General features: G+C 42.3%; 1 protein-coding gene across 1 annotated transcript; it reads right to left on the bottom strand.

The window, feature by feature from the left end:
- Positions 1 to 1,054: 1,054 nt before the first annotated feature.
- LOC117463905 (butyrophilin subfamily 1 member A1-like) lies at positions 1,055 to 24,520 on the bottom strand. The gene is made up of 7 exons (XM_034106406.2): positions 24,148 to 24,520; positions 22,921 to 23,062; positions 19,246 to 19,451; positions 15,728 to 15,869; positions 11,785 to 11,984; positions 3,637 to 3,743; positions 1,055 to 3,198 (listed from the first exon to the last, which is right to left on the bottom strand). The coding sequence occupies exons 1-7, from the start codon at positions 24,242 to 24,244 to the stop codon at positions 3,079 to 3,081; spliced, it is 1,014 nt and encodes a 337-aa protein (XP_033962297.1). The 5' UTR covers positions 24,245 to 24,520; the 3' UTR covers positions 1,055 to 3,078.
- Positions 24,521 to 24,950: the final 430 nt, after the last annotated feature.

Raw genomic sequence — 24,950 nt, 5'->3', positions numbered from 1 at the left:
TTTCCCTTTAACCACGTGACTCATGCTCACTGATGCGGTTGAGTTTCCTCCCCGTCACGCGGGGACATGAACACCGGGAACAGGGAAGAGAAACAACGGAGAAACAGAGAACCGGAGCTCCGCCGCGGACACCGGACGATCCGGGGATCTGTGGCCGAGCAGGGCGCGCTCTGAGGTGGGAAGAAAGTGACAGTTTGTCGGTGTGTTCTGTGGAGCGGAAGAGGGAGCCGTTGCCTGGCAACAGCAACGGCTCCGAGGAGGAAAACAGGCCAACCGTCAGTTCAAGTTAAAAAAGGTCAGAATCTGTAAATGTTAAACTATAAATCATAATTTTTTAACTGTTAAAAAAGAAAATCAAAATTAAAATTAAATAATTAAATTGTAATTCACTACAACTATCATATAAATATAAGCCTGGTTTTGGTTTGACACATAATTAAGTGTCGTCTTGACTCTTTAGAAACGTGACGTGAGGAAACATTTTGGGATGTGATCAAAAGTAAAAAAAATAAAATAAAAAAATAATATATATATTATATTATTATCGGTTATCGGTCTTGAGAAGCAGGAAGTTATCGGTATCGGTTTCAAAAAACCAATATCGTGCATCCCTACTATATTTATATACTTTATATAGGTATGGCCCTACAATATATTGTTCAAATATAGCATGATATGTCCCCTTTAAATCAGACTAGATTAGATTTTTTTCCGGATAAAAATGTATTATAATGAAACTGCATTTCTTTTTCGGGAAAAACTTAATTTGAGTAAAATCCCCTTCTCTCGTTGCCCCAATCCTCTCCCGTGAACTCACGCTCTGTGACGTCACGTTTTTAAAAATGTTGGAGATGTGTATTTTGGTGTCTTGGTGTCTGCAGATGTTTTGTGTCTGAGGGGAGAACGTGTTCTCATCACGAGGTTCTCCGCGCTGAACGGTCCTTTACGGTTTGCTCTAATCATAATAAATGAACACGCCATATCTAAACACCACAGGACTAAAGATTATATCAATTTATACTTTTAACACTTTTTGAAGAAGGCACTCACAAGGTAGGAGAACATAAAAAACATTTTTATTACATTACATACTTTTCACATCATTTTACAAAATAGATATTTGGTCCTCTGCTTAGTTCCTGAGCGACGTCCATCATGCACTTGGTACGCACGATGGACATTTTGAGTCATTTTGAGTCAGAGTTTGTCACATAAACACGACATATACATACATACATATCTTGTGTAAATGAAAATAGGTATTTAACCACTAAATGTACCCTCAGTTCCTGTTTACTTCTAGCTAAGCGAGTAAACATTCCGCAGATATTTAACGTTAAACTTAACGCAGAAGATTCAAGTTTATTCACATACAATCATAAAAGCATATGCTCTCTTAGGTTCAGCTCAAAGGCCCGGACACAACAACCGGAAGACAGACTGCGTGATAACCGAGAGAAGAAGAACAGGCTGCGTGATATAAACAAACAACAAGTAGCGTGTGGGTTCCACTTTCCCTCTACAGCGGGAAGCTCACGGGGCTTTCCCGAACCTGAGTCGAGAGCTGGAGTTAAATGAAACCTCAGATTTGCCTTCTTAATAGTTTGTTTACGTCCCTCACTTCCGTTTCGTTTCTCATGCACTGATTCGCCAGCTGAACAGCCAATCAGAGTGATTTATTTTGCCGACAGCCTTTGGCCGACTGCGTCAACGCTCATCGTCGGCCTGACAGCCACCGAAGCCGATAATCGGCCTGGTGTGTCCGTGCCTTAATTGTGCAGAGCCGGTATTGCTGATGTTTACAGTGCAGGAGAGTCACTGAGCTAACTTCGCAAAGTCAGAAAACTGTCCAGAAATTCAAGTAACATTAACATTAGTGATATCCACAGACTAACATCGTTCGAGTGCTGGTCGATCACAGTCAGTTAGTTTTTAGTGATCAATCTGTGGGGTATCAAAGCCCTCAACGCACACACACGCTACATTTACTGTGATGAGAACAAGTATTTTGTTTGGATATTCTGAAGTCTGAAAGAAGCTCCAATGTCTAAAGTTTTCTCAAGGAGGCACAACGGAAGATGGAACAATACAACAAAAAGTAAGATGCTACCTTAAAGTAATGCATTGTGTTTCAAGATGTTGTTTCCCCGGTCGGTCGACTTGTGTCCAGGCGTGCTGCAGGTCTGAATCCCACAGGCGGATCGATCCCAAAACATCGATACTTCCGATATTACGTTTCAAAATATCGATACTAGAGCCAATAGGATCGATACTTTTATACTTTTTCTCTCCTCTACAATTTCATTCATATGCGCTCTTTTCTTCTCTCTCCACTGCTGTCCTCCTCTCCCCGAGGCTCGCACACCCTGCCTGAACGCCGATTATCAGACTGACAACACACACACACACACACACACACACACACACACACACACACACACACACACACACACACACACACACACACACACACACACGGTTTTGTTCCGACCTCCTACAGCGTCAAACCCTACCGGCCGCGTTTCAGAAGCGGAGCGTCTTGCTTGCCAGCTCGCAGTTTTTGTTGATTTGGGCATATTTCCTGGACAGCCTGCTTTGTGCAGACAAAGTAAATAATACTTGTAATATCCCAGTTATAAACGACATGAATCAAAAATGTGTTGCTGTATTTTAGTGGTAAAAAAAAAGCATTCATCATCAGAATTATTCTATATATATAATTTACACGGTGCCTGTAAACCGGAGGAGAACGCTGGCATGTCTCCTCCTACTTGAAAGACTACGGAGGGATAGGGTCTGCAACATTAGTTTATTTTGGGTATTGACTGGATGCTCTGACTGGTCCACTTCCTGCCCGGCGCGTTTACAAGAAGGCAGTTCGCTACTGTGGCCATTTTGTAATGTTATTTTTCATGTTTGCACTTTAAATTTGCAAAAGTAAAACGTTTATTTGCCTATAGAAACTGTCCCGTCTTTAATCATGAAAATGAATTCAGATTTAGTCTAGTTATGATGCTTCAGCTCAAATCATGTCATGCAGCTCTCCCCTACATGAAAGTGCATAAGACGCTTTTCATTTTAAATAGTATCAGTATCCGTATCAGTATCGGTACCGGTATCGCACTCGGCATCGGCGATACTGGCCCTGGAATACTTGGAAGGAGGAGGTTTGGTTTCTGGGTCGCTGCAGTCCGGCGGCTGGAGGGGAAAGAGAAATGTAAATAATTATTATTATTAAAGTGTCTCCCTCAGGTGTCAAACTCAATTTCATCTCGGACCACATCAGCATTAAGGTGGAACTCAAAGGGCCAGTTGCAACTTTAAGAATCTATAAATATACATATATCTAAATAAAATAATGTCTTATATTACATTATTGCCTCTGCATTGGATTATTATCTGATAACTTCAAAATGAACTACGTCTGAAAGCAGAAGTCTAGGGCAAATAATTGCAAGTCTCTTCAGTGTGCATGTCACAAAATGAGATGCATTGTGGGACATGTAGTTTATGGGCGACGTGCTTCTGTAAAGCAGCATTATATTCTTTCAGAGCTCTTGCGGGACACATGAAATGAAGACTTCATTCAGAACAAACTCAAGAAGCAACAACACATTTTGTTTCCTTCTGACTTACATACGGTCTTTGAAACTTGAGTTTCAGGAAATATCCCGCAGCTCCAACAGCCAGGAGCACGATGAAGATAGACAGAACCAGGAAGAAGCACCAATAGGACCGACTTCCTGTTGTGAGAAAAAGACGTCTTCAGTAACTGCCACACAACAGACCGTCTTAAATAAACTCAAAATGCTGAAACTCTTCACTTTTTTCTCTCCTTCTTACCTTTGATACAAATTTACATTTTATAAAACAAAATGAGATTAGCAAAACACTTTTACGAGAACTGAGACAAATGTACAAGTCCCGAAACACTTTAACAAACTAGAGAATCAAACCGGAAAGGGAATGCCCATCATACCGGAAGTGACGTGCAAGTGATCGACAACAACTTAAGTTTGTTTTGGCGGATAGACCGCCGGTATCTGTGGACGGCACGAGTGAGTTTATGGTCGTTAAACACGTTTTGACCGTAAATGAATGTAATGAATTGTGAAATACATGGCAGAGCTACACAGATCCTCATAATGTTTTGACTCAAGATAATAGTTTCTGATATAGATCTATTAGATAGGTAGAACTATAAGGAAATGTGGGAAGCAGCTGTCCCAATGAATATCAAATCAAGTTTTATTTATAAAGCACATTTAAAAGCGATCTGTGGACGAGCCAAAGTGCTGTACATGTAATAAAAACACATTACTACAATCACAATAAAAGACAATACATTACAACAGATATATAAAAAGCACAGGGAAACGTCAGGAGTCGTGCTCCGCTCTGACGAGAAGGCCAGGGAGAAGAAGCGAGTCTTCAGGGTAGATTTAAAAGCCCCTAGTGTCTGGGCCGACCTCACAGGTACCTCATTCACACCAACGCAACTCCGGTTCACGCTCCGTGAGCTTTTCAGGTTCAGAACCGGTTCTTCGGTTTAGCTCCGGCTCCGTTCACACCGCCCAGAGTCCGACTGGTGCGGAGTCATTGCGTCATCGTTTGCCTGCCTGCTTCATAAAGCCAAACCGCGCGGAAACCCCTCACAGCTGATACCGACAACAACAACAATGTCCGATGGTGCTCCAGCTTCCGCTGAACCTCTTCGGAAGACCAGCCTCCCAGCAGGTAGCTGGTCTCTTCAGTGGACCACTGCTGCTTGTTAAGTTTCTCCATCGTTGTGTACAAGCTGGATAAAACGCAGGCTTGTTGTTGTTGTTCAGGAGTTGATCCCGCCCCCGCCCCCGCTCGACGTAAGCGTGACGTATGCGGTGCTTTTGCTCTGGCCGGACAATTTTTTGGTGCTTGAAACAAACCGGATTCCGGAGCTAAGAGGCGGCTCCGCTGCGGTGTGAACAGGAAAACCCGGTGCTCCAGCTCCGAACCTGCCCCGAAACACCGTTGGTGTGAATGAGGTAATGGATGGGCAGAGTGTTCCAGAGCCTGGGGCCAGCCGCTGCGAAGCCTCGGTGCCCTCGGGTTTTGAGCCTGGTCTTGGGCACTACCAGCAGCAGCTGATCAGCCGACCTTAAGGCTCTGGGGTGTAGCGATGGAGGAGTTTGGCTATATAGGCAGGAGCCAGCCCATTTAGGGCTTTGAAAACAAATAAAAGGAGTTTAAAATCAATTCGGAACCGAACTGGAAGCCAGTGCAGTGAAGCCAGAATTGGGGTGATGTGGCCAGTCAGAAGACATGCAGCTGCGTTCTGCACCAGCTGCAGGCGTCTGATTGAGGCCTGGTCCGTACCCACATACAGAGCGTTGCAGTAATCCAGTATCGAGGAAACAAAGGCGTTGATAACCCTTTCTAGGTCTTTAAAAGATAAACACGACTTGGTTTTGGCCAATAGTCTTATTTTAAAAAAGTAGGATTTGACTACGGTGCTGACCTGCTTGTCGAATGTTAAAATGTTAGTGAAGGTCACTCCAAGGTTCATGACAGAGGGGAGGATGTGTAGACAAAGGATACCTGCCTATGCTGAAATATCAAAGTCTCTGCAGAGCACGACACATGACCAAAAGACTGAGACCAAATGACCTTTGACCCTGACTGACAGTGTTACTTGAGAAAAGCACTGTCAACGACTGACTGGGTTGTACCTGGCCAAACCTGACTTGACAACCCGACAGTATAAGTGAGAATGTATGTCTGCATGTGATCAGTGTAACTGCATGATTTTGGGGCTTTGTGGGAAACGAGAGCGTTCCTAAAATCCACAAGCTGGAAAACCGCACATATGCCATGTTTGCTTCCACAGGAGGTGGAAATTCAGTGTGGGGCTCAAACTAAATCTCAAGATTCTGTTTTATTTGAGTGGCCAAGGTGTTACTGTCAGGGATGCCAGCGATTATTCGAATATTCGCTACAGTCTCCATAATCAAATATTATTTTTAAAAATCGATTTTTTTTTTTTTTTTTTCTGGCTTAGTTTCAACCAAAAAATATATATATATATATATATATATATATATATGCTAATAATAGTAATAGTATTAATAATTGTAAATGGTCATTGGTCACACCACCATTTTGTTTTACTGTAAACTTGGAGGAAGCCTGCGTGCAGAGCAGACTGCTGCTGCAGACGCTGCACACCGCCCCCCCCCCCCCCCCCCTCACACGTGCGACTAAAGATGAACAAAGCGGCAGGTAAAAAGAGTTCCTCCTTGTGGAACTACTTCGAACATACAAGTCCAAAGGAAGTTAAATGCAAGCTCTGCGAAAAGACGTTGGTCTATCACAGCTCAACCTCAACAATGCGTTGGCATTTGAGTGCGAAGCCAAAGAGGTTACAGAGAAAGACGCAGCACAGCCGGCCATTACCAACTTCACTTCAAGGCCACGTCGTTGTGATGACATGCTTGTTTGTTGTTTGTACTGTTACACATGTTACAGTAAAGAAAACAACGGAATTCCTTTTTTTTGGGTTGAGTGAGTGGAGAAAGTCAAAGTAATGTGGATAATGTAACTGAATGAGGTATTCCGAATGTTAACTTTATGAAAACTAATTTGGAGAAAAGAAAGTTTCCAGTTGCAATGTTGGTTAGGAGAATGTGTTATTTCTTCTAAAACAGGAAGTTTAAGATAAATATGAAACGAAGGGGAAGAGAATGTGAGATTTAAAGAGAAAAGTACAAATGAAAGGGTATGTGTTTGCTATGTGAAAGTATGAAAGGATATTACTGTAGATCAGTGGTTCCCAAACGGTGTGCCGTGAGGCAAGTCCGGGTGTGCCGTGGGACTTGTGTGACAACCATACGTTATTATTGCAATATACAACTTCATAAAATAAATATTTTTTAATTTACTATATCAGTACTTTGTAGGTTTATATGTACGTAATCAGCGCGTCCACATCTCCACGTGCAGAGCTGCATAAACATGGCTGAGTCAGCGATAACTCTCGAGGGGTGGAGGTCTGCCCATTATTTTGAGTTCGTCCGAAGAATAGACAGGAAGTGACGGTGAGGTGCAAACTGTGTCCAGGCCAGAAGCTGTTATCCACTGCTGTGAACACCACGTCAGACCTCAACAAGCACCTGCAAAGAACACATGCTAAGGTGGAGCTACCGCACACGCTATTTGTTGTTTGTTTATATCAGTCTGTTCTTCTTCTCTGTCTTCCGGTTGTTGTCTCTTTTGAATGACAAATACACACTACCGCCGCCTGCTGGTAAGGAGAGTTATTGCCACTCACGCATGCGCAGTTCGTACGTGCTCGGCGAGTAAAGTAACGAGTTACTTTATGTAGATAGTAACAAAGTAGTGTAATATATAACTTTTTTTTAAAGTAATATGTAATATGTTACATTTTTTTAGTAACGACCCCATCTCTGGAGTTGGCGTTCTCTACTCTGGTTTACATGAAGAACAACAGGAGGTCACGGCTCTGTGTTGAACAGGACTTGCGAGTGGCCACCAAGGATTAAAAATGTCTGCGCGCCCCGACAGGCACATGCATCTCACTAATTTGTAAGTCGGCAAAATATTTACAATAGCACATGTTTCAATGCTGATTGCTGAAATGTTACTTTTATAATTTGCAGTTCAGGACCGTGGACAATGCAGCTTCCTTGCATTCACAGTTCTCTGTGCTGAATTTCTTTTGTCTCATTTTTAATGTTGTGACCTGTCTGGTTTAAATGAGTGTGTTGCTGCTTTGATGAAGCCTAATTTGATAACGTTTCAAATACATTTCTGAAATATTTCGTTAATAAATATTTCACGAGTAATATAGTTGTCTTTGTCACATTTTTTTTGGCATTAGTAAATAATTATGCACATTTACAGATATTTTACATATGAGTGATAACACGTGTTATAAGGGCTATTTTGCACAATAGGTGTGCCTTGAGATTTTTACTTCACTTTCACAAAAAGTTAGGGAACCACTGCTGTAGATGATCTAATGGAAAATAATTGAGCTGTAACTCAATCTAAATCTGACCGGTTAAGCAAGTTCAACACTAATACCTAAACATTTGGGTAAAAGGATTAATATGTGAAACAGCTTTAGAAAGCTTGAGGACGTTTTTTGTGATGTTATTCCTTCGATAAATGGTTACATGACAATTTGACCTAAAGGGGTTTATATTCTATTTCAACATTTTGGATTTTTGATAAGATTAAGATTAAGATGGACTTTTATTAATCCCGGTGGGGAAATTGTTTTTCTGCATTTGATCCATCCTAGTGTTAGGAGCAGTGTGCTGCCATTTTGAACGGCGCCCGGGGAGCCGTGTGGGGAGCGGTGCCTTGCTCAGGGACACCTCGGTAGTTGATTCACTTCTTATACTTTGTATTATATTTGTAACAATGTATGGGAGTCTAACTCTAAAGTGCCAAACTAAGCATGTGTGAGGATGGAGAGTGACAGAGCATTTAGGACAGACCTACCTGATGTGGAAACACTTTTCGAACTGACAAATATACATGCCAATGTTAATTAGTCTTAAAGTTGATACCACAATTAGTGATTCAAATTAATCAAAGGGGGGAATGTTATCAAATGTATTAACATTGCTAAACTGTAAACTGTTTCTCTGAGTAGGTCAGATCCTGGGAGTGACTTTAAGTGTATGTGTAAAACAGGTGTTTGGACAAGGTGGTTTTATGACACTTCAGGAAGGACAGGGACAAAGGAAGACTTTTTCTCTAGGGGGGTAGCTGCGACACCCAACTGTTAAGGTCCGTACACACCAAACTGACACCAAATAACCCGTCCCCACGGAACGTCGCCTCGCGTCTCTGCGTCTTGGCTTCGCACTGAACAGTGTTATTTAGAAAAGAATAACAAATTAGAAGGAAAAAAAGATTTTCAAAAATACAGATTTCAGTATTTTGAGGCTCTGAGCCGTTTCTTTTCCTCACAGACGGGAACAAAAGTCCGACATTATACGATTTAAAATAAAAACGAATAAATAAAAGGATAAAACACTAATTTACGTCAGAATAAATAGAATGGTTTTGAATAATAGATGAAAGTAAAATCTACGTCACTTTACAGCCCCGCCCACTTTTGGGGAAACCAACGCTGTCATTTGAACGGCGATCAAGCCTGAAGCCACAGAGATCTTCTTTACTTAGACCCTCCAGAATCGCGTTTTTCTGGAGGGTCTATTTACGGTCTTCTGAGAGGAAGTTCAGAAACACGTAACTCTGGATTTGTTTTAATGTTTGAGGTGCAATAAACGACACGGCAGCTTTTTGGCTGATAAAACTATTATGTTCCGCCTCGCTCATGAGAGTAACAGCTGGCGAAATTACAGCCTCGCCTACTGATTTCAAAGGTGTGCTCTAAAATTATATTTATAAATGACTATTATCATTATTATAAGCAAGACGATAAATGGCAAAGATATGTAGAAAATAAACGTCTTTAAGATACGTTCATAACTAACGTAACGTGGGAGAAAATACGTTTCTAGCTAAACGTAATTGAGAATGCAGTTCAGTTCTGTGGGAACGTTATTTTTAGGAGACAGGATTGCAGTTTGCAATCAAAGATGCATTTGCCCGACAATGCAAACATGTTGGTGTTCCTTGCTCGAAATCTTTGAAATACAGATTTGGATATGGCCTGTTGAGGCGTCTGGGTCTTTGACAGTGGACTGTACGCTTTACTGTTGTTTTAAGGAGTTTTTTTTTGCTTGTATATATATATATTAGTGCTGTCAAAATTATCGCGTTAACGGCGGTAATTAATTTTTTGAATTAATTGCGTTAAAATATTTAACGCATTTAACGCATGTGCAGAATGGCCCGCCCCATACGTGCCACCAGTGGCAGCGCCAGGGTATGGCTGGGGTAGGCTACACCCATACCAAGAAATGACGGAGAATCCTCTTGCTGTAGTACAGGGCAGAGCCATATCATAGTAATAATATAGCTCTGGTACAGGGGTGCACATAACTGGTACGCAGGTTATGTGCGTAGTCTGAAATGCGTCCCGACGTACTTGTGAAGCTTTTCCAGAAGGCGGTTCGATCACCGGACGACAGAGTCGGTCACACTCTGTGGTCACGAAGTACTCCACTAGCCCCCCCTCTGTCGACTTTCCTGAAGTACTCCACTAGCCCCCCCCCTCTGTCGACTTTCCTGAAGTACTCCACTAGCCCCCCCTCTGTCGACTTTCCTGAAGTACTCCACTAGCCCCCCCCCTCTGTCGACTTTCCTGAAGTACTCCACTAGCCCCCCCCCTCTGTCGACTTTCCTGAAGTACTCCACTAGCCCCCCCTCTGTCGACTTTCCTGAAGTACTCCACTAGCCCCCCCTCTGTCGACTTTCCTGAAGTACTCCACTAGCCCCCCCTCTGTCGACTTTCCTGAAGTACTCCACTAGCCCCCCCTCTGTCGACTTTCCTGAAGTACTCCACTAGCCCCCCCTCTGTCGACTTTCCTGAAGTACTCCACTAGCCCCCCCTCTGTCGACTTTCCTGAAGTACTCCACTAGCCCCCCCTCTGTCGACTTTCCTGAAGTACTCCACTAGCCCCCCCCCCTCTGTCGACTTTCCTGAAGTACTCCCCGTTGATAGAAATCAACACGTAATGAATTAAGAACCCACGGTTTGATGATTGATAGGTGTGTGGGCTGTCTTTCATTTTGACACGCAGAAAAAATGTTATAATAAACAGATACTGTGTTAAATGGATATATCCGCCTTCTTTCGTTTATCTTTCCATTCCCAACAATATACATAAATAAATGGCATATTTTGGACATAGTTCGAATGGTGATTAATCTGATTAATTAATTTTTAAGCTGTGATTAATCTGATTAAAAAATGTAATCGTTTGACAGCCCTAAAATATACATATATATAAATATATGAGAGAGAGAGCTCTGTTTTCCAGCCTGAGTCTATTTAATTGATTGTTTTGGTTGTGTGTGATATAATAAATTTTTTATAATTGAATTTGTTTTATTTATTATATACACTTTATATATTTGAATATTATTTCACATTTCATTTGCAATGTTGGATGTTCAAAAAAAAAAAAAGTTCTGTTTGAAAGGATGCAATTTGAATTATTATTATATATAATCAGGTCTAAAAGGGTCTTACAACGGTGCCGACAATATTATCGTTTATCGCAATAATTTCCGGGAAAATGTATCGTCCAACAAATTAATGAATCTATCGAAGGCCGAAATCGGCTTGGTGTGTAAGGGACTTTATTTGTAGGTCTTGAGTTTTGCCTACTGCCATAGGGCGACTACCTGTAAATAATCGTTTCCCTTTAAGAGCGGCTGTAACAGAACAGGACACACTCTTTGGTGGAGGTGTCTGCTTGCAAACATAAAACCAAGATCTCAAAATACTTTATATAGATATTGTGTTTCTTTGCCTAACTCATCTTTTACTCTAAGACAGCCGCTGATTTAAGCTGCCCCGACAATACCGAAGACATCAAAACTACGAAAGAACACATATGGAGAGGCCAAGAGTGTGCAAAGCTGTCATCAAGGCAACAGGGAGCTACTTTGAAGAATATCAAATATAAATCGTGTTCTGGATTTTTTAACACTTTTTTGTTTACTAGATAATTCCATATGTGTTCTTTCATAGTTTTGATGTCTTCAGTATTAACCTACAATGTAAAAAAAATAAAAACCATTGAAAGAGAAGGTGTGAGAAACTTTTGACTGGTAGTTTTTACATTAAAAAAAACGTACCAAAGACTTCCAGCTTTATGGTGGTATCTAACGCCAGCTGTGGGATGACACATCTGTAACTCCCGTCATCAGAGAGCTGCAGGTTTCTGATCCGGAGGGAACCGTTCCCGAGTGTCAGGCCGTCTGGGAACATCTCCGTCCTCCCAACGTACGACGCCATCTTCTGGGCCTCGTCGGGGCCAAGGTGCCGGTGAACGTACCTGTAGGAACCAAAACGCTAAGTTAGCCCCTGTTTCTAAGTGTATCTATTATTTATAACGCCACACACGTTCAGGCCCGGTTCCAGAACAAAAGGACTCGGGGTGCATCAGAGATTAGAGGGGGTGCACCAGGGGCGTTTCCTGGACCTGGAAACATTCGGGGCTTAGCCCTCAGGGGCGGAGCCAGAGATTTATTGTGGGGGTGCTGTGGGGTAGCTTGACGTTTCATCGAGGGTGCTCAAACATGTAGGGTTTACCATTAATGTGCCGGGCGCTACAGAGGAATGTTCTACTATCGCACGCATATACACAACGCACCCGCAACTGTTACAATGAAGGCTCGATAATCAGCTCACGGCATATAGGTGTAAGCAGGGGTAGATTTTTTTTTTTAAATATTGAAGTTAAAAGCATCAATCTGGTGCACAGATCTATGGATACCTCTCTCAACACTAGGGGTGTAACGGTATCCGTATTCGTCCCGTCACGGTTCGGCACATGCAGTCACACGGCGAATACGCCTTTTTTTTTTACGAGTGGGAAAAAAGTCTGTCCTTCAGGGCAGCATCCACTACACTATTTATAATCCAGGGGGCGGTATTGCGCCTAAAAGCTGTTTGCCAGCCGCCCTTAAACAACAAATGAAGAACGAGAAGAAACACAACAACAAAACGAACTAAATACAAGAAGAAGAAAAGTTAGTATGGAGAGTTCAGATAACACACAGGAGCTAGAACCCACCTGCTTCTTTTAAATCAGCTGTGGGAACATTTCGGGTTCCCTGTGGACTACAATAACGATGAGGTGTGCGAGTGGTGGATCCGACGAGGGCGGTGTGTCGGCGTTGTTCGATAGCGGTGCGGTATGCTAATGGGAACACACCAAACATGCTAAATCACATCAGAAGGCATCACCCAGATTAGCCAATCACCGGAGCCCGGCAAAAGACAGCCAGTGCTCTTGAAACACTTTCTTATTATTTATGATGTAAGACATTCTTTTTAGTTTTACAGCTTGATGAAACCTTTTAGTTTGACATCAGCCAGTATAGATAATCTGGCCATCTGAGTGTGTGGTTTGTGTGAGTTCCTTATTTTGAGACTGAAACGTGCTCTACTGTTCAAACGCAAATAACAACAAACCTGGAATTACGCATTTGGGACTTTTTTTTGCTTTTTCTTGTTGTCCCGAACCGTGACCCCAAACTGAGGTACGAACCGAACCGTGACTTCTGTGAACCGTTACACCCCTACTCAACATCCAGATGAAACAGAACTGTAAACAGATGTTCTTTTTCTTTATGGATATTTTACAAATCACTCTCCTTTTAAACTGTATTCTTGTTTTACTGTCATATAGTATTTCATTTTTAGTGAGTTACTCAGATGAGTACGGGAGACAGCGTTTGGTACAGTTGTGGTGAAGGCACCCGAGTTATATTTTTGACCTTTTTTTTTAATCCTTTTATCGATACCGCTTATCGGTCCGGTCTTTTAACGGTACTTTTATCGGTTATTTTGGAGAAAAAATAAGGTACACTAACTAAACAAATTGTGAACAAAACTAACATTGCTTTTTATTTAAATTAAATAAATAATATTTCACATCAAATGAAACAATGTTTTAACAAATCGTATTAAATAATGTGAAGACAGAACTGTGAACAGAATAGCTGAAACTTTAACAGACTAAATAACTCAGTTTCCTCGAATCTTTAACCCATGCTTGTATCATGTAGTTAACTGCGTGTGTAGCTGCTAGCATACAGAACACCTGACGTGGAAACGTTCCTCGTGGACGGGGCTACAGAGCTGCTAGCATACAGAACACCTGACGTGGAAACGTTCCTCGTGGACGGGGCTACAGAGCTGCTAGCATACAGAACACCTGACGTGGAAACGTTCCTCGTGGACGGGGCTACAGAGCTGCTAGCATACAGAACACCTGACGTGGAAACGTTCCTCGTGGGCGGGGCTACAGAGCTGCTAGCATACAGAACACCTGACGTGGAAACGTTCCTCGTGGGCGGGGCTACAGAGCTGCTAGCATACAGAACACCTGACGTGGAAACGTTCCTCGTGGACGGGGCTACAGAGCTGCTAGCATACAGAATACCTGACGTGGAAACGTTCCTCGTGGGCGGGGCTACAGAGCTGCTAGCATACAGAACACCTGACGTGGAAACGTTCCTCGTGGACGGGGCTACAGAGCTGCTAGCATACAGAACACCTGACGTGGAAACGTTCCTCGTGGGCGGGGCTACAGAGCTGCTAGCATACAGAACACCTGACGTGGAAACGTTCCTCGTGGACGGGGCTACAGAGCTGCTAGCATACAGAACACCTGACGTGGAAACGTTCCTCGTGGGCGGGGCTACAGAGCTGCTAGCATACAGAATACCTGACGTGGAAACGTTCCTCGTGGGCGGGGCTACAGAGCTGCTAGCATACAGAACACCTGACGTGGAAACGTTCCTCGTGGACGGGGCTACAGAGCTGCTAGCATACAGAACACCTGACGTGGAAACGTTCCTCGTGGACGGGGCTACAGAGCTGCTAGCATACAGAACACCTGACGTGGAAACGTTCCTCGTGGACGGGGCTACAGAGCTGCTAGAAAGACAGTCCAACCCGGTGCATTCCTCCGTCTGGATGTGGAGCACTTTTGATACATGTTTAGACAAATTGCTCGTGTTACCGCCCTCACATGCTGAACTCTTATTCCACTATTGGCAACGAGCATTGTCCACATCGAGACGGGTAAAGTTTAACCACCTCGGAGCGCGTTCTCTCCGCCATCTCCTCCATGTGTGTGTGTTGCTGCATGTACTGTAGCAGAGTGTGTGTGTAAACTGCCCCGAGAGATCGGAAATACTAAAAATAATCATAGAAGCATTTTGCGTGTTAGAAACGGAGTGGGCGAAACTAAAACTGCAATATAATGTTTGTGTAGCAATAATACACATGACATATATTTTTACATGTCTCCAGTACCGATAAAAAGACCGCTAACGTCGGAGCTTAACGATACCACGGTCTTTAATAATTCAGCCCCGGGGCCCGTTTAATTTAATGTAATATGTTTCCCTCCCTTCTCTTTTACAAGTGAGGGTGCATAACATTCAACTAGGGGTAGAACCGGGCCTGCACACATTGGTAATTGATCGTTTCCAGCAGTTGTCACATGGTGGGGTTCATGGTATTCAGGCACCTGGTGTATGTGGAGGTTATATATGAACACGTGTGTAAATATATTTAACATGTTCATTCAAATGCTCAAGGTTTTACTGTGATACGTTCTTTCAACAGTTACTTTATCACTTTATTTTTTCTATTGTGTCTTTATTTTTAACTCTGACCCTGTTGCTGCCTGCATTTCGCCAAGGGGATAAATAAAGTTCCATCTTATCTGATTTTAGTAGTATGGCCTTTGACCCCTAACCCATCACAGTCCCACTGCTATTTATTAAACGTTCACTTTATTATTTGCCCTACTTTGTTTGTTTGTCTGTTTGTTTACAGCATGTAAAGCAGCCTTGGGTCCCTTGAAAGGCGCTATAAAAAATGTAATCTATTATTATTATTATGAGTATGACAGCTTAGCTCTGAGATCTTTGGTTGACTGGATGCGTCTGTTCGGTTGTTGTTTGTTTATTTGCTTTATTAAATATCCTGGAAAAAAAAAATGATAAAAAACAAGGTATTGTGTACACTGTGTACATTAATGGTAATATAGCACAGTACCTGTTTGGGTCCACAGGGATGTCGGGCCTCGACCACATCACGGTCACATTCTCCATGTTGATCTGAGGCTGCAGAACGCACGGCAGGATGACATCACCACCCAGAGGAGCTCTGATTGGCTCAGAGGAACCAATCAATCGATCTGTGGAAATATAGAGAGACATTTACCAAATTACTGTATTTTTGTACATCTGTGCAAATGGTGTACTTTCGACACACACACACACACACACACACACACACACACACACACACACACACACACACACACACACACACACACACACACACACACACACACACACACACACACACACACACACACACACACACACACACACACACACACACACACACACACACACACACACACACACACACACACACACACCTCTAGTATTAGTCTGAATTGTAGCCACAAATTCACACAGAACTGCATACAAATAGCCTCACAATGGTAACAAGTGGAAAATAATATTTACAAATGATCTGTAGGTAATGCGACTCAAGACACCTGACTTATAAATCATCAAAGGAAGACTGTGTTCATTCTACAATTACATGGGATTAAAGCAACATGTATTTTTACTTGTATAATACTACAATACTTTATACAACAGCCTGTTTCTAAAAGTATCAACCATAGCGACGCGGTCAAATCCTCAGTTTATAATATATAACAACATACTAACAAGCTAAGGTCTAATTACAACAGTAAGTGCTTCCTCCTCTGAACTGACATAGGTACGCTCCTCTGAAACTATTGTCACCTGCAATTATCCCTCATCGAGTTCGCTATTCAGTTCGCTAACGTTAGCTTGTTCAGCCCCGAGCCTGTTTTTCAGGTCTCAGGCTCGAAAAGGACATTCCCAGAACAAACGACCATATCTTCTAAAAGGGGTAAATTAATAATCTTTTTTCTCAAAGTAATGATAAACCTGAGTCAGAATCAATATAGATGTTTTTATTTTAAAGTAAATTCAGATTGAACACAGGGGGAAAAAAAGGAAATTATTGTGCCCGTCCAAAAAAAAGATTACTTATAGTGAAAACTACCCTTGGATGATGGGATGGTAGACTAAAGCTTTAGGAATCCAAAGTACAACATATAATAAGTACAACATATAATAAGTACCCTGTATCCAGATTGATGCAAAACAAGTGACCTTTGACCTTTTTAGAGAGGTTTAGCAAAAAAAACACTTCTGGGGTCATTTGGGTGGATTTGCCATATCTCTGGCCCCCCTTGCTCGATTTTGCTGATTGACATATCTTTCTGACCGTCAGAGCCAATGGAATCGAGGGGAACTCCCAAAACCCCTTATTTGGTAATGTGTGTGTGTGGGACTGCCGCATAGCCAAAACCGGAAGCTGCGATAACTCTGGTGGCTACCATTAGCAGCTAACTTTTACTCTCCGATTTTTACATACAAATTGAATTATGGATTATAAATAAAACAATTATTACCCAGAAACATTAAAAACCTATGGATTAACCGATTCAGCCGCGTTTTTTCTCGTTTTAATGCCATTGAACACGTCTTTTGATCAGATTGACAGCTACGGTGGTGAGACGATCTCCCGTAAAAGCTCCGTAATGCTACGTGTTGTGATGTCTGTATTTGCTTCCCCTGTCGCGAAGAATACCTAAGTTGTGTTGTTTTATTTGAGTTTTGCCTATTTCTTTTGAATATTGTAAAGGCCTATTTTTCTTTGTTGCATGTGCAAAAGTTTGTTATTTTATTTTTGAGCAAACACATCTTCTAAACCATCGGAGGCCAACACCTCAAACTTTCAAAAGGAAAGAAACGAGTTAGAACTGTCTGTTTAAGGCGTCTAGTGGCTTGGTGGAAAGACAAGGAAGGAAGCCACGACAGGTAGGGTAGGTAAGAATGGAGAAACCAGCTCGAGTGCGCTAGAACAGTGGTTCCCAAAGTGTGGGGCCCCCCTGGGGGGCGCAGAGGCATAACAGGGGGGGGCGCGAGAGACCAGGAGGAAAACATTTTATTGAAAAAAAAAAATCATAATTTGAAAAATTTCGAATGATTCGAAAATAATATGATGCAATACTATTACGTCTGGGTCTCTGTGTTTCATTAAAGCTCGGCTCTGTGTGTGTGTGTGTGTGTGTGTGTGTGTGTGTGTGTGTGTGTGTGTGTGTGTGTGTGTGTGTGGAATGAGCCATTGTGTGTGCGTGCGCGAGAGAGAGTGCACCGGTACTGGAGATCGTAGTTGTTAGCTTCTGGTGCTAGCGAGCTACGCTAACGGATATAAGGAGCTTTTTCCACAACAAGGTGGAGGAGAGTCCTCTCCTGTCAGACTGAGAGGCTCAGTGAGCTAAAGGACTCTCAGTGTTATCTCAGTGGGTCTCAAACGGTTTGGTCACCATTAATGTAAACAATTATTTCCGAGGCACACATTTATACGATCATTATAGTTGTAAAAAAATAAGAGAATAAATGAAAAACAGCTATGACATACTATATGACAGTAAAAGAATAAAGAAAAAGTAAAAGAATAAAGTTTAAAAGGGTGATTTGTAAAATATCCATAAAGAAAAAGTAAATCTGTTTCCAGTTCTGTTTCAAATGGGTGTTGAGAGATGTTTCCATAGATCTCTCATGTTGCTCTCAAAGTGCACCAGATTGATGCTTTCAACTTCAATATTTAAAAATAAATCTTCCCGGGGGAGCATGCCCCCGGACCCCCCTATGTGAGGTCCACACACCACCTATAGCACTTGACCCCTGCTTACACCTATATGCCTCGAGCCTTCATTGTAACTGTCACACTGTGTATCTGCGTGGGGAGTGTTGCAGTAGAACATTCCTCTGTAGCCCGGTGCATTAATGGAAACCCTAAATGTTTGAGCACCCTCTATGAAACGTCAAGCTACCCCACAGTACACTATTTGTGTTGGGGGGGGGGGGGGGGGCCCAACTTTTTTTTTTTCTCCAAAGGGGCCTGACAGAAAAAATGTGGGAACCCCTGCGCTAGAATTTGAAAGTACACAACCGACAAAAATCTAACACTTTGTGATTCTCGTTTGCACTTCTCAGCCTAGCAAAATGTCTGTTTATATATTGATTGTGTTTTTTAAATGATAGTACTCCCATTTGACACTACGGCTCGCATTATGACGTAATAGATGTTATATACAGTACCGGTCAAACATTTGGACACCTTCTCTTTCAATGGTTTTTGTTTATTTAAAAATGTTTCTACTTTGTAGATCAATACTGAAGACATCAAAACTATGAAAGAACACATATGGAGAGGCCAAGAGTGTGCAAAGCTGTCATCAAGGCAAAAGGGAGCTACTTTGAAGAATATCAAATATAAATCATATTCTGGATTTTTTAACACTTTTTTGTAAACTATATAATTCCATATGTGTTCTTTCATAGTTTTGATGTCTTCAGTATTAACCTACAATGAATACAAAAATAAAAACCATTGAAAGAGAAGGTGTGAGAAACTTTTGACTGGTTCTGTTTTTACATAAAATAAAAACTTACCAAAGACTTCCAGCTTTATGATGGGACCCCTCCCCAGCTGTGAGATGAAACATCTGTATCTCCCGTCATCAGAGAGCTTCAGGTTTCTGATCCGGAGGGAAGCGTTCACGAGTTTCAGGCCGTCTGCGAACATCTCCGTCCTCCCAGCGTACGACGGCATCGTCTGGGCCTCCTGATGCTGCTTTTCAGGGTGCAGGTGAACGTACCTGTAGGAGACAAAATGTTAAGTTAGCCCCCGTTTATATGATTATTTATTATTTATAAAACCACACACATCGGTAATTGATCGTTTCCAGCAGTTATCACATGGTGGGGTTTATGGTATTAAGGCACCTGGGGGCAGGGCTCGAGCTTAAGGGCGTCCCGTCGTCGAAAAAAATAGGGTCGGGGAGGATAAAAAATAATTTTGGGACGAGAGTTAAAATTAAAATACCCTGCTAACTCTACTACGAACGGCGATGAAAATGAAACCGACTGCACGTTTTGACCCGCGAATTCCTGGGTCTAGCTATGTACTGACTGATACCTCATTCACACCAACGGTGTTCCAGGGCCGGTTCGGAGCTGGAGCTTGAAAAGCACCGGGTTTTCCTGTTCACACCGCAGCGGAGCCGCCTCTTAGCTCCGGAATCCGGTTCGTTTCAAGCACCAACAAATGGTCCGGCCAGAGCAAAAGCACCGCATACGCCACGCTGACGTCGAGGCGGGGGCGGGATCAACTCCTGAACAACAACAACAAGCCTGCGTTTTATCCAGTTTGTACACAACGATGGAGAAACGTAACAAGCAGCAGTGGTCCACTGAAGAGACCAGCTACCTGCTGGGAATCTGGTCTTCTGAAGAGGTGCAGAGGAAGCTGGAGCACAATCGGCCATTGTTGTTGTTGTTGTCGGTGCCAGCTGTGAGGGGTTTCCGCACGGTTTTATGAAGCAGGCACGCAAACGGTTACGTCATGACGCAAACGATGACGCAGCACCAGTCGGACTCTGGGCGGTGTGAAAAGAGCCGGAGCAAAACCGAAGACCGGTTCTGAACCTGAAAAGCTCTAGCACGGAGCTTGAACCGGAGTTGCGTTGGTGTGAATGAGGTATGAGTGTGTGTATTTCGCGGGTTGAGTGTCAATGGCATCCCGTGGAGGAATTCTGAAATGTTTTACCGTTACATCACAAAAACGCACAGCAGAACCAGACCCTGGAGCGCCGGCCTCTTTCTTTACTTACTCCTCTTCATCCCCTATGAGTAATAAGGCTGAGAAGAGAACCCTCCATCGTGTTTAGTCCTTAGCAATATGCTGCGCCTCTCCCCGTGTAGGGATGGGTACCGAGCCCCGGGCCGGAATTATTAAAGACAGTGGTAACGTTAAGCCCCGACGTTATCGGACTTTTTATCGGCACTGGAGACATTTAAAATATATATGTCATATGTATTATTGCTACATACACATTATATCGCAGTTTTAGTTTCACCAACTCCGTTTCTAATATGCAATAAGACTACAACATGCGTCTATGATGTATTTTCGAGCTTTCCAATCCAGACGAGATCTCTCTAATTGGATGGGACTTGATTGGAATCAATATTAGAGTAATTTTCTCGTTTGTGTGTTCGTTTAAATATATGTGGCCTTTGTTTATGTGATTTACTCAAATAAAAAGGTTGATGAATTATCATCTAATGATTTGTATGATGTTTTATTTATGTTAAAGGTCACTTTGAATGATTTTAACTCATGATAATGTAGAAAAACTAACATTTTAAATTCGGGACGGTCCACATTAATTTCGGGACGGCTTGGATTGTATTGCGGGACGGTTCCGGGAGGATGGGGAAAAAAGTTAGTCGAGAGCCCTGGCTGGGGGTCTCATTTATAAACGGTGCGTACACTCAAAAGATGGCGTACGCCATTTTCTACGCGCTGTTAGCGATTTATAAAAAACGGCCTTTTTATGGCCTTTGACCCCTAACCCATCAAAGTCCCACTGCTTAAAATAAGATAAGATAGAGCAGGGGTGGGGAACCTCCGGCCCCCGTCCGTATACGGCCCGCGAGACCATTTGGTACGGCCCTCGAGGTAATTTATAAACACACGCAAAAAAAAAAAATCTAGACCGCAAAATAATTAAAGTGAGTGCCTGTTTTTCCTAGCCAAGGTCAGGGTCCATGAACACAACACGAGCCTAACGTTTCATCACGTGGTATATGTCTCGTCTGACGGAAAGCACCGGAACGTGGCTCGGCACTTCAGATAAGGAGCCGTACAGATGCTGCAGTTTCTGCGTGGCTGTGTCTTCAGCTGAAAGCCCAGTGGCGATCTGTCATACTGGTCAGACAGTCAATACCTTTGTTGTTATTAGCATCTGGTTAGCTAGCTATGCTAACGAATATAAGAAGCTTTTTCTACAACCAGTGAGGTAAAGGCACATCTTTATATGATCATTATAGTTATCAAAAAATAAGAGAATAAAGTAAACAGGTATAAAATACTATATGACAGTAAACAAAAGTTGTTATTAATAAACAAGAATACAGTTTGAAAGGAGAGTGATTTGTAAAATATCCATAAAGAAAAAGTAAATCTGTTTACAGTTCCATCTCATCTGGGTGTTGAGAGATGTTTCCATAGATCTCTTAATGTTGCTCTCAAAGTGCACCAGATTGATGCTTTTAACTTCAATATTTAAAAAAATATTATGCCCCCGGACCCCCCTAGAGGAGGTTAGGTCCCCCCTAGAGGAGGTGAGGACCCCCCTAGAGGAGGTGAGGCCCCCCCCCACTTAAATCATGTTCACATGGACAGGAAACTAAATACATTTGCACACATCTCGTGTCCATATCTTTCTGTGTTGGTGGTCACGCCACACCGTGCACGTGCATGCATGCGTGAGTCGTGGTGAGATATCTGGATTAAGAGGTTGCTTTTTCTTTGCACAGAATGAAAGAAAGAAAGAAAGAAGAAATAAATGGGTTGTGATTTTAGTATTTTTAAGTCGAGGTCAATCATTTGTACGGCCCTCGGAGGATGTTGAAAAAATTGAAATGGCCCTTGAGAGGAAAAAGGTTCCCCACCCCTGAGATAGAGCTTTATTGTCTCCCTTCGGAGAAATGTGTCTTGAGCATCGAGATAATAAACATAAAACAATCAGGTCAATCAGTCATGCTTCCACTCCCACTGCTATTTATTAAACGTTCACTTTATTATTTGCCCTACTTTGTCTGTTTGTTTACAGCATGTAAAGCGGCCTTGGGTCCCTTGAAAGGCGCTATAAAAAATGTAATCTATTATTATTATGAGTATGACAGCTTAGCTCTGAGATCTTTGGTTGACTGGATGCGTCTGTCTGGTTGTTGTTTGTTTATTAAATACTTTAACTTTAGGACAGACTTTTATTATGAATCGCGTCATGACGATGAGCGAAGTTTAGCCTCTGAGCGGCTTCATTTAATCAGAAACAGGTTTATCACCAGGTAGGTTGACAAATAGGAGGAATTTCACTTGGTGTGGGGGTGCATACATGAAAACAAAAATAAAAACACAGATAGAAAACTATTTAAAGAAAACTATAATAACATCGTAAAACATATCAGTATTTATATTGAAACTGAATTTTAAGTTGAAGTGATAAAAAACAAGGCATTGTGTACATTGTGTGCATTAATGGTAATATAGCACAGTACCAGTTTGGGTGCACAGGGATGTCGGGCCTCCACCAAATCACCGTCATCCCCTCCATGTTGATCTGAGGCTGCGCAAAACAAGGCAGGATGACATCACCACCCAGAGGAGCCCTGATTGGCTCAGAGGAACCAATCAACCGATCTGTGGAAATATACAGACATTTACCAAATTACTGTATTTTTGTACATAATCTGTGCTAATTTTGTGCACACACACACACACACACACACACACACACACACACACACACACACACACACACACACACACACACACACACACACACACACACACACACACACACACACACACACACACACACACACACACACACACACACACACACACACACACACACACACACACACACACACTTTGTTGGCCGGTGTTGGGCCAAAATGCTTATGTTGCCATTGCTTATAATTTATATCATTATCTTTTTTTGTTTATCACTGACGGCAATTGTCACACAGGTGTGGTTTATTTGGTATTTAGGTCACCTGTTGGACGCCGGTTTTGTGTTTGACGAAGAGTGGGACCTTGCCCTGAAATATCTGGTTGTTTGTTTTGTTCCCCATTTAAACATCTTTGAATACAACAGTTCTGCAGGGATTACACATCTCATTATGCACACACATTTACTCAGAGACGGGAGGAAGTACTCAGATCTTGTACTTGAGTAAAAGTAGAAGTACTCAGATCTTGTACTTGAGTAAAAGTAGAAGTACCCAGATCTTGTACTTGAGTAAAAGTAGAAGTACTCAGATCTTGTACTTGAGTAAAAGTAGAAGTACTCAGTTCTTGTACTTGAGTAAAAGTAGAAGTACCCAGATCTTGTACTTGAGTAAAAGTAGAAGTACTCAGATCTTGTACTTGAGTAAAAGTAGAAGTACCCAGATCTTGTACTTGAGTAAAAGTAGAAGTACTCAGTTCTTGTACTTGAGTAAAAGTAGAAGTACTCAGATCTAGTACTTGAGTAAAACTAGGCCTACCCGCCGCCCCTGTCTGTTACGGTAAAAGTCCTGCAATAAAAATGTTCCTCAAGTAAACAATAGAAAAGTATTATCATCAACATATAATTTATTTATATGTAATTACTAATTAGTTATCAAAGCTGAAGATTAGCATCCTAATTAAGGTCAAACTGTGTCAACTTTTTTCAGAAACGTCTATCATGCTAAGAGGAAATAGCTACAGTAGAATCACCAATATCAAAAACAGTTTACCTTCTGACTCCATCCTGGGGACCAGGCTCAGAAATACAGCCAGAGCCAGGTATTTTAAATCCAGGCACCAAGTGAACCATGGCGGGTAAAAAGACATACAAATGTGATCCTGTGATAAGGAAACACACGCAAATGCCACCGAACGACGGAAACGTACTTACACTGGTGCTGCTTTGAAACCGAAAGTAAAACTCGTGGGGATTTTTAAAGTGCAAATACTTTAAAAAAAATAAAAATTGCAAGACTTAGGTTTGATATAAACGCTAGAGTGTGTGTTTAATGTATATTATGATGTGTAAAGTGTTGGTGTGAGCGCGGAGACGACACGGTGTTTGGGTAATGGCGAAGTGCGCAGTTAATACACCTCTGGGGGTAAACCTGCTCACTGCTCAGTGGGGGAAAGACAAGTACATATGGAGGACGGAACATGACATAAATCAGTGGCGGTTCTACGGGGTGGCACGGGGTGGCAGCTGCCACCAGGGCCGGACTGGGACAATAAGTCAGGCCGGGAATTAAACACCCAGCCAGGCCACTACCAGTTTTCTTTTGTGCCATTTTTCTGGATTTATTTGTCAATATTTACAGCGTTGCTGCCCATAGTGATAGCCCTAAACTTTATATCTACTACCCCAGAATAAACATATGGACATGGGTTACTATTTAAAAACAATTTGCAAATCTATTTAGGAACCTATCCATGTGAACATATGTTAAGTGGAGGTGGACCTCAAATCCTCTAGGGGGGTCCGGGGGTCATGCTCCCCTGGTAAGATATATTTTTTTTTTTTTAAATGTTGGAC

The sequence above is a fragment of the Pseudochaenichthys georgianus genome, chromosome 18 (genome assembly GCF_902827115.2).
Source record: "Pseudochaenichthys georgianus chromosome 18, fPseGeo1.2, whole genome shotgun sequence".
Taxonomy (NCBI): domain Eukaryota; kingdom Metazoa; phylum Chordata; class Actinopteri; order Perciformes; family Channichthyidae; genus Pseudochaenichthys; species Pseudochaenichthys georgianus.
Note: the sequence above shows the minus strand (reverse complement) of the source record. Positions and strands in the feature narration are given on the sequence as shown.

Coding starts and splice junctions, on each gene's coding strand:
- LOC117463905 (XM_034106406.2), bottom strand. CDS start 24,244: ATGTCTTTTTACCCGCCATGGTTCACTTGGTGCCTGGATTTAAAATAC. Junction 23,063..24,147: donor CCCCAGGATGGAGTCAGAAG/GTAAACTGTTTT, acceptor ATATTTCCACAG/ATCGGTTGATTGGTTCCTCT. Junction 3,744..11,784: donor CATAAAGCTGGAAGTCTTTG/GTACGTTTTTTT, acceptor TTCTCACAACAG/GAAGTCGGTCCTATTGGTGC.